Raw genomic sequence first — 15,254 nt, forward strand, 5'->3', positions numbered from 1 at the left:
CCAGACTTGCTGAGTTATGAGACCTCAAATGGTTAGTTCTTCGCAGGCTCTCGAGATGTGTATCTATGATTGCATGCGCTCTTCCGAATTTCTTTTCTAGAATGCTCCAGGCAACATTGAAAAAACTGTCCAGAAGGACCCATTCCCGAGATTGCGGATTTTGTTTTGCCCGTTGGTAGCGTCTTCATATGGCTCATTTTCTCTGAATTGGGAATCATGCGTTAATCCACTGTTGCGATAGATAAAAGAGACCATTCAGGCCACTCCATTGGTTTTCAAAGAAAACTGGTTAAATATATTTTGTGGCAAACTGCTACTGCTTGAAAGTCCAACGTGCACTAATTAATGAACTGATGCAAAATTTAGTCTCAGACACATTAAAGGAATGTTTTCTGAGTAGCCGGAATGAAGGTTTTTATTGCTAGTAAGGAATTTTGTTTATTAGTTTTATAGTTTATTGGTATTTCGTTTATTATTAAGGTTTTTCGTTTTTAAGGTATTTTGTTTTTTTTTTGCCTTTCTAGGTAGTATTTTCCCACAAAAATTGTGACATTGCATACTTTGATGGTGTACTAATTCAATATAACTTAACAGCAAAGATACAAAAACTCTAAAAGGATATCATCGAATAACGGAAGAAGAAAAACTAGAAAATTTCAGCGGATCACTGTTTTCTTAGATTTTGCAAAAAAAACTGTCAAGAAGGACCCATTCCCGAGATTGTGGATTTTGTTTTGCCGGTTGATACCGTCTTCATATGGCTCATTTTCTCTGAATTGGGAATAGTGCGTTAATCCACTGTTGCGATAGATATGCTAGACCATTCAGGCCACTCCATTGGTTTTCAGTGAAAACTGGTTAAATATCGTTTGTGGCAAACTGCTACTGCTTGAAGGTCCAACGTTTTTCTGCATACATATTTTGTGCAAAACATCTTTCTCTCTATCTCAATCTTGACAAATGATCCCGAGAGTTTAAATACCGTGAAAAATGCTTATCTTCATTCCATCAGGGCTGACGTCAAAACGAATTTTTGCTGAAATTGTTGTTTGTGTTTTGCTCATCGTATTTGCCCACTCCGAGACATATGTTCTTTTGAGATCCATATAAAAAGTGACTTGTCACGAGGTTTCGTTGGTTGAGAACGGATATCATCCTTGACCAATAGTGTGACTTGCTATTTGCGCTCTAGTTCTCGCTCTCGTTCCCAAAAGGGATGATGCATCTTCAATTCTTTCATCTACGTTTCCAACTCCATCTTCTCTCTAGCAACTTGTGTTCTTCCGAGCTGCATTTTTTTCAATTTCAATTTCGTATCCCTCATCTTTTGTTTAACCTATTGCCTCGCTGAGGATGATTCCGAAACGTTTTCTTGACTGTTTGTTTGTTTGATTCGTTCAACAGTGTTGAATGTTACATGGTTTGTGTGGTCATTTTGTTCTGAGAGGCAAAAATTTTGTTATGTTGGCAATGAATCAATTACTGGCGGTTCAGCTTCGGACGCGAGAATAGTTGAATGACTTTGTTGATGTGACATTCTTTGCTGTCAATGATTATATGGTAAGTAAGCGTTATTCAGGCTGTTGAAGAACTTTTGTTGTTCAATTTTATGATTGCAAAACAAATTCAAATCATTTTTGTTTCTACGGAATTGTTTAAGTTGGATTTCAATTGCTTGTATCTGTTGACAGATTGTTTTCAGTCTCCTGGGCCGATCATCGTTTGGAATTATGTCGTATTCTTCTTGCCTTTTTGCCCGAAGGTGCTCCAATTAACTCTGAATCTGGTGCATTCTCAGGTTGCTGCGGCTCCGTGACCAAGTCACTTTACTTCGTAAATTGAGAAGTTGCTTGGTTTTTTCTTATAGACTTGGCTACATAAAGTTAAACTTTGTTATTTTTCAAACCAATTGAACAGCGCTTCGTATTCCCTTGTCCGGGTTGGAGGACCAAATGTAACGGCTGCTCTCCCAATCGGTTCTGACGAGGAATACTTTACACGTCCCAGTTCATTCCAGCAGTTCGAAATCTGTCCGGTTATTTTGTTTTTACGGTTCGCTTTTGTAACTGTATATCCGCTTCGATCTTACCGCTACAATACAAATTCGATTGCTGACTATTTGCTAATCTTTGTTTTTTCAGTATCGAATTGGACTGGATGGCTACAGATCAAACAATACGGGATCTCTATATGTATACGAGTTAAATCCGATAGGGAAACAGATCGAAGACAAAGATATATGTCTAAGACCTGTAAAATTGTATTGGTTCCTTAAAATTATATTGGTTCGGCTTGTTTACTGACAAGTTGAAATTCCAGAATCCGGGATTCGTAACAGTGGAAATCCAGCTCAAATATTTTGTAGACACAGGACACAGTAAGAAATAATTAACTGCTCAAGAAAGCCTTTCAATACAAGACACAGTGACAATTTACTGCTCCAGAACATCTGGAACGCAAGGCACACTAACATCTTTTTTACTGCTCAAGACATCTTTTCCATCTTTTGCTAATATAAAGAAAGAGTTATATAAAGAAAGCCGTTTGCTAAGGCTAGTACTGTTGCGTCTAGTTGGGTTGCTAGTGTTATTTCGACGTTTTCTCCACATCACGTGACTATGACTGTACTAGTAACTCTAACTAAAACTGTGACTATTTCTATGACTAAAGGACAATTAGTACAGAAAAGTTTTCCCTATCTCAGTTTTAACGCTGATGCATTTTCCTACACATGCTGTGAAAATTCAGCTTCAACATCAGCTGCTACTTACTATAGGACCCAGTATGGAGTCAATAATAAATGGAGTCAAAAACAATAAAAAACTAAGAAAAACAACCTCCTACATATAAAAACGCATATTTAATTATTTATAATTCCTATATATATATATATATATATATATATATATATATATATATATATATATATATAAATATATATAAACATGCATAAGTATATATTTTTCAAAAATAAATGTGTAATTATAAACAAAAAAATCCTCTATCCACTAATTTGGGCTCAAAAAACAGTTAGGTTAGTTGAGACGCGTTCTGTTTGGTTATGCTTTGCAATTAGAAATCAGCTTTTATTAGATCCTCCAATCTAAGAATTTGTCTCAACTTGAGCTATCAATGCTGCTTTGGGTTGGATTGTATTTCTCGTTTATCCTCTGGATGAACTTCTATTTTTTACTTATAATCAGTCCGGTGAACAGTCTACCCTGTGTTCAGAGCAAACGCCATTTTTAGAACTTGTTCAAGGAACTTATATTTGATATAATTAATGAAATGCCAGCTGATAGTATTCAACTTGAGAGGAAAAAAGAAAAATAACCGATTAACATCGGGCAAACTGCTCTTGTCCAGGTGGCGTGGAGCTGAAGACAGATTCTTTTTTGTATTTGCTAGCTTGAGTTTAGCGAACAGATCACCACAGAATGAGGGGAGTGGTAAAAAATCTGGGGTGATATAAATGGTGTGGTGCCCAAAGCACTGAAAATTGCAGAATAGCAGGTCATGGTAAGGTAGAAACTTGAATTTATGTCTTCTCAGCAGAATTGGTGAATTGTATATGTGGAAAATAAACTATAAAACACCAAGAGAACTTCGCAGCAGTTTAAAGTTTTCGGGTGCTACCATTTTATTCCATTTATCAACACAAAAAGTTACAAAAATTTTTGGGGAGCGAAAAGTCGGTATTACAAAAAAAAAATGAAAAAAAAAAGATAAACAGTAATAAAACAATTGCTTTGAAAGCAAATAAGATATATTATTTGGGGATATATTATTAACAAAAAGTTTTGGACGAAGGCATTTTTTTCTGTTTTTGTCAACTCACTATAATAGCACTAAATCATAGTTCTTAAATTGGAGATATCTCAATAAGCTCATCTAAAAAATTCATTGGCGCGACCTATAGGCGGGTTATGTCCTCTGATCATGCGTAAGTCTAGATTTTGTTGCTCATGTTTTTTCCCAACACTTTACTTGGATCACACTACACCCCCCCCCCCCCCCCCCGAGAAAGACACAAACTAAATTGATCGGGATTTTAGGACAATTCAACCCAGAAGCTTCCTTTTACACAGTAGTTATTATACAGCGATGGTTCAAGAGCGTGATTGCTAACTCCTCAATTTCTCTTTTCTAATGAAAACAGTCAGTCTTCTGATTTTTTTTTCACTGTCTAACCGACACAACATTAATTGGATCAAACCTGTTCCACCTTTTGGAATAGTTACTCAAAGAAATAGCAACAAGCCCCAGTCGACTTCGAATGCTTATCTTGCAAGATCCTGCATCATATTGCACGATCTTGTTAGATATCCAAAGTACGTCTTGCGCCTCTTGCACCATCTTTTGAGATAAATATTCTATGCCATAATCTTGCAAGAACTTGCAAGATAACCTTCCTGTCTCGGCTGGGGAGGAGTTTACACATTAGCTCACATAATTGACAACTGAGTTGCAGCAAATCTACTTGTATTAAAAAATTTGAAACACCTTTGTTGACTACGTAATATTGTTGAGTGAAAAGTGAATACTTGGTGCAACTGATCCATGCATGTGTTCTCTTCTTCTTAACACAATTACTTGAATCATCACTGATACTACAATGAATGCAGTGCCCACAGTTGACATGTGTGTGATTCGATCTGGGAATAGTAGCACCTGAGCCAGGAATGTCAAAACAGAAGCCGAAGTCTGGATAACGAAAGTGCCTGAGACTGTAACTTTGGTCGTTCCGTTCACCATACAAAATGCAGCCGCTACGTGACACAGTGCGGCGAAAGCTGCTATAAACTTTAAATGTAAAGCGCAGCTCAAATTAACAGTTGAAAATGGTCGATATGAGATGAACCCGAAGCACATAGTACCCAACATGTAGCCAAAATAGCTCCAGGAAGTCGGAATTGCCTTAGTAAAGCGACGTAAGTTGGACAACATAAGGACGAATGCCAGTCCAGAACACGTCGCTAAAGCGACTCCAAGGAGAGATCTCATTTGCAGAATATCGAGGGTAAACAACGCTTGAGGGTTGCAAATAAGCCCTGTACCTATTACCCCGACAAACACCGATAGGAGTGAGAGAATAGTCGGGCGTTCCTTGTCTCGGATAATTTCCGCCACAACTGAAGAAAATAGACAGAAAAACGAGTTAATTAGAATGGAATCTGACGGCAAAATGTACTTGAGTGACCAAAAATGGAGAGCGTTAGAAGATCCTCCAAAAATAAACCCATTTAAGAGAGTGAGGTAGAAATCTAGGGTTCCAGGTAACTTGTTCAATTTAAAAGTGGGATCATGAGGCAGTTTGATTAGGGCGACGAGGACCCCAAACAATCCAGTCCATGTTGATAGCATCAATGTGTCGAATCCGGAACTGACAAAACCCAGAGAGGCTGTTGAATAGAATGATGAGTTCATGAATAGCCATAGTAGCCCTTTGTTCACAGTTTTCATCCTTTGTTTCGTATTGTTTGGAGCCTGTGTACGACAGTCCTGTGAGTATATTCTTAGGTAATAAAGACGATTAACAATACTGTTATTTAGTTCTAAAGGACTAACAAAACCTGTTAAGAGTTAGCTGAAAGCATCTGCATTTATTTTAAAGAAGAGTAATGAAGATGTAATATTTAACCATGATATAATTAACTAGTTAGTAAAGATTATTGCGGGGAAGGACGGGCGAAGGCACGTGTAATGAAGAAGAGTTTCTTTGATTGTAAGTGCTCAATCTTCGAAAGAACGTCTGAACATACAGAGAACATTCAATTAATCTGAATGACATCTTTGAGTAGTACGTTTATTTGAGGCTTAATGGATTGAAATACAATTAGGTTGACTGCTTTGAACTTGAGATAATAAGTTGTTATAACTAAGAAAAGAAGGACGGAGTGAGAAAAGGTGTTGATGGTCCGGTTTCCACCCCTCAAACTTAAGCTGCTTAACCTGAGAATGGTCAATATTGTCAAATAGTGCACAAGAAGTCATTCATTCTAGTGACTCCTAATTTGACAAAAATTGTCAAATTGCGACTGAAAGCATAACTCTGTTTTTAAATAGAGGTCTTTAAAAAGCTTTTCAAGAATGTCAAAGCTGAACGCTGGAAAAATAATTATACCGTTTTATTTCACAGGTGCCATATCACGGCTGTGAATCAGTATCAAAAAGTAAAACTAACTATTTTGAGGCATGTGAATATTATTCAGGCTAAAATAGACTTCATAGACTAAAATAACAATCTAAAATAGACTAAGAAGTGAACGAGAAATCCTATCTTTTGAAAGTAATATAAGCAAAACTCGTACTTACAATTCCATAAGTTTGAATACATAATTTCGTGATGATTAGTGGCCGTAGTTAAAAATAAAGAATAGCTCAGGTGTAGTGTTATTTTACGTTGATAGTTGGGCAAGTTCTTAATCATTTATAAAGAGACGCAATTTTATGAGGAAATCTCCTAATGTCCACAGAAACGCTTTGAAACCAATTCAAAGATTTTTGGAGAACATGCTACAACGTTAGAGAACATGCTACTATTTATACGGAGAAAACTAAATGGAATTCATCAAAAATTAATACACAGCTACTTCGTATGAACAGATTTTTCAGAACGCGTGCTAAATTTAATAGGAACGCCTGATAGTGAGCAGTTTTTCGCTTTTCACTACAAAAAATACAAGAAATTAAGAATCAGTGTCTCTCACCTTTAATAAAAATAGCTTTATTATGCCACTGAGACAACATAAACCGTTTTACTCGTATTTGATATTTAGCTTACAAATTCTGGTTATAATTTGTACATATATCAATTCAGAGAAATTGAAGAGCTCTGGAAAACGCTTTATTCAGTTAAATTCCAGCTTGTTATGACAAAAATCAGAGTTTCGATTTGATATGAAAAGCATACAATTGTTGATATCAGCGGTGACGAATTTTCAAGCAAACGTATAGCACTATAGAGAATAATACATTGTAATATTTTAGAAGAAAGCGTTCGGTTGGCCTAGAATCAACAAATCCTAAGTTTTTTATAGTGTTTTGAAGCATTTGGCTATGTCTCGCAGTCCATGGCCACGGCTTAGCATTCCAAGGGACTTGATATGATCCTACCACAACCGAACATGACACTAGTTTACTAAAAAAAAATCATTCGCTATTTTTTTCGGCTTACCGCAAAATTTATGTTAATTTTCAAAACCTAGTAACATGAGAAATTGTGCTTAATGAGATACAGAGCTCTATATTAGTCGGAATAGAAAAATTTGTAACTTTGTCAACGCTGATTGACCAGTTGCAAAAAATCTACAATCGTACACGCCTGCTTGTTTCCCTAACGGTGCTACCCGGGTCGAGATGTGAGCGGGCGTCAGCGGAAAGTTTTGTAAGAAATGCGCTGAACGTGTTGAAATAATGTAAGGAATATGAAGAAAGTGTTTACAGTATAATCTTAAGCGCTGAATGTGTTGAATAAAACTAGTTTCAGCACTTGTCAAAACATTTCATACAAAATTTCAGCATCTTTTTAAACACATCTTATGAATAATTTCAGCACTTCCAAAATTCCCGAATTCAGCACTTTCACTACATTCTCTACACAAAATCACCACATATCTTGCAAAAATTAAGCTAATCTTTCAACACATTCCTTACATAAATTCAACACTTCAAATTTCAGCACAATTCGTTCATAAATTCAGCACTTCAGGAAACGAGAGAATTTTTGCGCCTTCAGCAAATTCCTTACAAAAAAACTTAGGTTCAATTTTGTTACCTACTATTGCTTATAACAGAGTCAGCATGTACATTTATTCATCTGTTGCAATTCTGTAGAACTATCAATCAATCAACAATCTACGTTTTTATAATAATAAATTATATTTATGAAAAAAGAACAACTGAAAAGCGTCATACAGTGATCTTATCTAACGGAAGGAAGAAAAGTATACTTAAGCTACCCGGTTTCATTTACTCAAGTAATTTGGCTATATACTCAAGCTGCGGTAACTGCTTTATCTTTAGATTTGACAAACGTCTTTTTGGCAGATTTCCAACCGCTATCTACTTGGACTGCTCTAGTGCAATGCTGTTTAGTCATGCTCCGGTGCTGCTTATCTTTGCACAGAAGAAAAAAAAATAAGATTTCCATATTGTTTAAGGAAAGTGTTGAAAATGAGCAAGATACGCACCGAAATTGTGTGAGATGAGTGCTGAAGTTCCCTCAAATTATGTAAGAAATACGATGAGAGCCACTGAAAAAAAAATTTTTCAACGCATAAATATTAGTTATTTATCCGTTTAATTTGTTGACCCGTGTTGAAAATATGTAAGAAATGTGTTTAAAAGTCAACACGTTAAACGGATAGATATGTAAGATTTATCCGCTGAAAATTATTTTCTTCCAGTGGCTGTCAGCGCATTTCGTACATAATTTTCAGCGAAAACCTCAACCCGGGTAGGGCAAGCGATCGAAAATTAAATTAGTCAAGTTACATATTGTCTAATAAGAAGCACTCACTTATACTACAGCGTATAACACGTTCCGTTGTCATAGATTTATATCAAGTCTCGAAGGCAGCTAATACATAGCAGTGCTAGCGAAGCATGGCGAAATGCGTCAATCCCATGTCAGCTAGTAAATAATCCTCAATTTCAACCAATGGCAATTGAGATTAATTTTTAGTCTGTTGTCCCAACTTAAATATATCATCCATTTTTCTTAGATATAAACGAGAAATATTATCGAATAAGTCGATGGATTCTGTTTTGGACCCCCACATTCGTGAGTTTATTTTTTTACACCCTCAGACTCACATAGTAACGTGCTATATAACAACATAACAGCCAAAACAGAAAACACTCTGAAACTGTCCCGTGTAGAAACAGAAAATTTTTTCTTGTTTGATCACAAATCACACATTTTTTTCGCGTGAAAAATCAGTCTCGTGTGATATTTCACACGAGAAAATATTCCTCGTGTGATGAAAAATTAAACGATTTTTCGTGTGAATGAGTGTATGAGGAAAATTGGAAATTTTAAAGGAAAAATTTTTTGCATACCTTTTTTAATTTTTGTATTAAAAAGTCAAGAATTGAACAAGAAAGTAAAACATTTTAAGAACGCCTAGCCTGCTTTAAGTGTTGAAACCAAAAAAATAACCTAGATTAGACCTGGCCGGTTTTTGTACTTTAACTATTTTATAAGAGACTCTGGCCATGTCAAAGGACTACATTATATTTTCATTTTGAGTGGCTAATAGTACGGCTATCAGCAGTAGGTTTGAGAGGACGCTCAAGTGGGTTAGTGAGATAGTTAATACGAGGAGGGACATGTATTCCGTGTTCCATTTTGGTTTTTATTGGGTTAGTAAACTGACAATACTGGAAGATTGCTCCCGTAGCTCAGTGATACTGTCTTTGTTCTGTAGAGAAGAGGACAATCCATTTGGTATGAAGTGGGTGGCTCACTTGACGGGTTGAAGGAAGGCGTCTGGCTAGAAAAATGGGGAGGTCCTGACGGATCTGACGTCTGTGCTGGGGAACGCCTGTAACTAGATTGTTCGGGCATCTGAGCTGGGTAGACCGTCCAGTTCGAAGGCGTTGTCCGCGAGTTGAAGTGTCAAAGTTAGGAAATAGGGCTCTGTCCATCTTCTCTGCGCGTCTTCGCAACCAACTGCCCATCTTCTCTGCAGATGATGGGCAGTTGGTTGCGGGGGGTGATTGATAGGATTTGTTGCTCTTTGCATTGCCATTGTTATCGGGATAGTGGGATTCGAATGCGTTCTGAGAGTCCAAAATGGATATGACTGTTTAGGTAGTCGAACATTTGAATTAGTCGGCCCAGGAAAAGGTAGTTGGCTTCGATTGATGGTCGGGGAATGCATAGATTAGAGGTTGCTGCGTTGAATACCTTCTGTGGGGGGATATAGCTGAGTAATGATTGTCAGTGGAAGCTCCCTCTTTGTGTCTGAGGAAGAAGAGGAAGAAGTGACTGGTAAAGTTAGTGGATTGACCACTGAATAGGCAGCTGTTGATACATAGTGGAGCTGTATGCGTGAATGTGTTGTTGTGAACAGCGCTGGAATTCGTATCTCACACCAGTTGATTTCCAAAATCAATTAATGGGTTAAATGTCAGTTAAGTAGTTAAATTTCGTTTTATCAGTTAATTTATTCCAGTTTTTATGGCTAAAGATCCTGATTCGTTGAAGTTTAAAGTTAATTTGTTTGAAACAAAGTGGTTTATCGTCGGTGTGATTACGTTTATATTTTTTGCGCTTTAATTTGGTTAGGAAAAGATCGATGTTAGTCAGTCGGAAAAAGTTAGGAAAACGTCGATCAGTGTCTGCATTATTTAGCTGTCTTGAGCAATTAGCTTTATATGGTGCTCTAACAGAACAGCAAAAAATCCTGCAAGCTACTTTGTCAACCAATTGCACTTTGTTTTGGGAAATATATTGGAATAGGTTCACGATACTAATTTTTAATTTCATAAAAGGGGATGAAACTGTTTCACACTCAATTATTTAAATTGCATTACAGCTCTTAAGCGTTCCAAATGTATTTCTGCAATTAGATATCCTGCCAGAGAGAATTTTTTTGTTAATAGAGAAGAATGGTTTGTTTTTCTACTCTCTCATTTGTTGAGATAAATTGTTAAATTAGTGTGAATCCATTTCAAGAAGTTCTCGACTAATGATATAATCATTCTTTGCGTCTATTAGTACACAAGTATGTACTGCGCCAAACGACTTTTGTTTTCTAAAGATTTCGTATTTCTCTAATTTAGAGTAAACCTTTGACTCTTCGGATGCATTTTTGTAAGGGGATGCCGAATGTGGTTTTTTAGGAAAAGTGAAGCGTGTAAGACAAACCATTTTGTGAAGGTTTGCCAGTGGCAGATTTGGAACCTTCGTCATATTGAACAAAAAAGTTCTTAGTATTCAGAAGCGTAATATGGGTTTTCTTTATTACATTTACAGGGGTTTATTGATTACTTCAAATGGGAATAGTGCTGATTTGTATGAGAGGTTCCATTGAAAAACACCAATGCAAAAATGTGCTCTGTGTTGCTGACAAATGTTGGTCTGATGATTTGTAATTGATTAAGTCAAATACCTGTTTTGGAACTTGATCATGCAGGCTCGTGACCTGCCTACATAAAAAATGTTACAGTGGTCGTTGAGTTCCCAAATAACAAAAGCTTTAATAACGTGGTTGCAAGGACAACCCCCTAATTTAATGTCTTTTATATCTAGTGTCTGCATAGTAAATGTTTCCTCTTTTGAGATCTAATGCTAATGTGATGTTTGTTCGTTTTAATGACCACCCTGGTGTATGGATGACATGATAATCAAAGTTCAGGTTGTTTCCCAATTAATAAGCCCATGAATTTTCAAGTTTTTCGTAGCATTTGAAATCCAATGATCTGAGGTATTATATAATAAACTATCGTGTTGGAAAGAAAATGGGTTCAGTCATTTAAGTTGAAATTGGTCTATACGTCTTAGCTATGACGTCAGACTGTCACAAGCGTCATCTAAGAGATCAAATTGTGCCAAATGGGGTTTTCTTACATAGTGAGGTTTGTTTACAAGGCCTAGAGAAGCAAGTTCTTGTCTCGCTTCATTTTCTGCGAGAAAGATAGACCATTAAATATTATTAATATACCAGATATCATGATCGAATCAATAGCTTTTTTTAAGGGCAAATACTGCATATTTGTGATATATTGGTCAAAGCAGTGGGTTACTACGAAATAATGAATGCCTATTTTGGAGTAAAGATGTTTTGTTGATGAAAATGATGAAAACAATATATTAGTGGGCAATATAAAAAAGTTTAACAGCGACGATTGGTTTGATAGGCTCAATAAGATTTCTAACAGACAAATTGACCTGCTGTTGTTTTGTTTTATCGATAAAGTTTGTTGTGGAAGTCATGATAGGTAAATAGAAAAGGGTTTGTTTTGACACGGAAAATAGGCACTGCCGCTTGTGCTTTGAAAATAAATTTATCTTGTTCTGTTATATTTTCCCGAGAGAAATTTATTTTCCAATGCTTGAGGAAATCTTGTTATCAATGTGTTTGTAGCTGAGTAATTTTCTGAGATAATGTAACTGTTCACCATTAAAATGATCGACGTCAAGTAGCGTGAATCACTGTATTATAAGATTTGGATCTAGTTTTAGAGCTAGAATAGGGTAGTTATTAGATGTTTCAGGGTGTTTGCCCGAATAATGGTGAGTTAGTGGGTCCCGATAAATTGTGGGTACGCTAGAACTAGTATTAATAACTGCCTTGAAAACTAATTGTTATAGCTCACTGCAGAGAAGGACAGGAGTATAAAGGATTCATTTAGAGTGATATATTGGTCAAAGCAGTGTGTTACTACTAAATATTGAATGACCTATTAAGGAATACAGATGTTTCATTGATGAATATGGTGAGAACAATATTTTGGGTAAAAAAAAATAATAAAATTTTCAGTGAACATTGGTTTGATAAAACTCAATGAGATTTCTATAAGAAAAAATGACCTGCTTTTGCTTTGTTTTATCAATAAAATTAAGTGTAGAAGTCATGCTAGGTGAATAGAAAAGGGTTTGTTTTAACACGGAAAATAGGCGCTGCTGCTTGTGCTTTGAAAATAAATTTATCTTGTTCTGTTATAATTTCCCGAGAAACTTATTTTCCACTGCTTGAGGTTGTCTTGTGATCAATGTGTTTGTAGCAGAGTAATTTTCTGAGATTATATAACTATTCACCATTATAATGATCACCAAATAGCGCGAATCACTGTATTATAAGCTTTGGATCTAATTTTAGAGCTAGGATAGGGTAGTTATTAGATTTTTCTGGGTGTTTGCCCAAATAGTGGTGAGTTAGTGGGTCCGGATAATTTGTGGGTGCGCTGGAAGTAGTATTAATAATTGCTTTGAAAGCTAATTGTTATAGCTCTCTGCAGAGAAGGACAAGAGTATAAAGGATTATTTTACTAATTCCGGAGAGCCTGAAATAGTATTATTTCTGATTGTGATGCTGGTTTTTGGGGAACTTTGAGGGGATTATTTTCTATCGGTGACTCTGCTGATGACAAAAATTGTGCATTTAGGGTTTTTTGTCTGAGGAATCGTTCGAGACGAGACCAATTAAACTGGTATTTTGCGTTTCTATTATGGTTGAGACATTATCTACTGTTTCGGGCAAATCTGAGCTGTGTGCCAGCAATTTTATTGGAGTGGTAGAGAAGTTTGGAGTACTTGAATAGATTGTGGTGCTCTTGATGGAGCTGGTGTTATAGGATTCAGTTGCAAAACTGTGTTTGCCGCTTGAAATTCTGCTCAAGGAGTGAAACGTTGAACGGTTATTTGTTGTTGTGATTGGTATTCTCGTGGTTTCAATAAAAGGTTATGAATTGTGTGGTTAATGGGGGAGAGTGTTGAGCAGGACGACGTCTATCTGTAGATTTGGAAGAGGTAACGACCGAAAGCCCTTGTATCCTATTGTGTGTTTAGAACATTTCACAAAAACGCAGTTAATTTGTTTTCGCTAATTCGTACCAAACTATTTGACCGCCGATTCCAAGGAGTGCGTGGTTTACTAGATTCTACATTGTTTGTACGACAAAGCAGTTTAAAGTCATCGTTAAAATATGTTTAATTCCGTTATTCGTGACAAGGGTTATCCGGAGTACGGTATTTGAATACCCAATGATCAAACATTACATTCAATGCGCTAGTGGAAACACTTCTGGATCGAACATGGGCAACAAGTAAAGCGTTTCAGGTCCTCATCCAAGCCTGCGTGTTGAAAATAGGGTTTTTGCCCAAACGAAGAAAGTTAGAAAAAGGACTAGGAAGCTGCCTTAGTCACTAAAGCGAAATTAAAAACAAAAATTTAGAACTCCCTGCCCTAAGGATCTCACAGGACGAGGAGAACTCAGAAGTCTTTTTTCTACAAACTCTTTTTGACAAAGAATAAAGAGATCCCTCATGATGTCTTTATTGCTGACTCGACAAATTTTCCAGTAATGGTTTGCAAGGTATGAAAAATGAAAAAAAATAAGTAACTGTTTTGGGACATTGAACAGCCTTAAAAACTGGCTATCCTAATCTTTTCAGACTAAAGTTTAGACCAAATGGTGCTGTATTGTAAATTAGAATTGTGTGGCTTTAGATTTCTTCATGCGACGCAGTACTTTAGAACATTCAATGCAAATGTTGAGAAAAGGTTCATGAAAAGATCTGAACTAACTTCTTGTTGTCACTTCTGAAAAATTGCTGATTGAAAATGGACGCTTCGGCAAGATTCTTAAAACAACTTTCAATCTCATGAGACAGAACATAACTTATAAGACCTCACGACACAAAGTTTCTCTTTGAAGGTTCCGTAGGATAGAACATATCTTCTAAGATCGGAAAAGATTTATTAAAGATCTTGATAAATTTAACAGCTTTAATGTCCAAATTAAATTAACCTTCTAGCTGAATATAAAGAAATACAAATGATAACAACAGAAAAAATAATTTATAATCGTCGATCGTGTAATGCACTTCTGTCTGTTGCTTTTAAAGAAACATGACTTGTATAACAAAGCTAACATATTGCTACAGAATAGTTTTTTAGTATACATAAAAACAGAAATAAAGCTCGCAAGAAACGAAAAAATAGAAAAACTAACAAAAGTTAGTTGATTTAAATTGGCTGAGCCGCGCGACCTTGAGAGTTCTAAGAGTTCTCTACAGAAAGAATAATTGTACCGAAAGTAACAGAGATTAAAAAGTGAGCTGGTCTGAATTGGCAGTCAACTGTGAATATGGTTGAAAGTTGAGTGGACTGAACATAGATAGTGATGATTCAGCAATAATATTAATATTATTAATGGTCTTAACCATAATAAACACATTGGCTTAATTCCTGGTTTAACCACTCAGTGGAACTGCACCAGTCGAGAACGCTGGCAGGTGCAGGCAGGTATTTTCGGGCACTTGAGTAGAGTGTCCGGGAGAATTGCAGACCGAGCAACTCATTGGTATTTTAGGTCTCCGGTTACGGAATGTGTGTGTGTGTGTGTGTGTGTGTGTGTGTGTGTGTGTGTGTGTGTGTGTGTGTGTGGGGGGGGGGGGGTCAGGCACATATTTTTGCCGTATATGGACCAAAGTGAGGACCTCGAAGGCCGCGGTTGTTCATTAATGATAACTTTCTCTTATAATCTGATCGTCTTTCTCATTTAAAATTGTTTTTCACTGT

General features: G+C 36.4%; 1 protein-coding gene across 1 annotated transcript in view; it reads right to left on the reverse strand.

The window, feature by feature from the left end:
- Window positions 1-4,159: 4,159 nt before the first annotated feature.
- Window positions 4,160-15,254, reverse strand: part of LOC142336126 (uncharacterized) — a 98,485-nt gene continuing 87,390 nt past the window's right edge. The window contains exon 4 of the mRNA XM_075384676.1: window positions 4,160-5,502. Coding sequence (XP_075240791.1) covers window positions 4,513-5,502 — 990 coding nt within the window. The 3' untranslated portion in view covers window positions 4,160-4,512. The remainder of the gene's footprint in view (window positions 5,503-15,254) is intronic.

Source organism: Convolutriloba macropyga, chromosome 3, assembly GCF_964194025.1.
Source record: "Convolutriloba macropyga chromosome 3, txConMacr16.3, whole genome shotgun sequence".
Taxonomy (NCBI): domain Eukaryota; kingdom Metazoa; phylum Xenacoelomorpha; order Acoela; family Convolutidae; genus Convolutriloba; species Convolutriloba macropyga.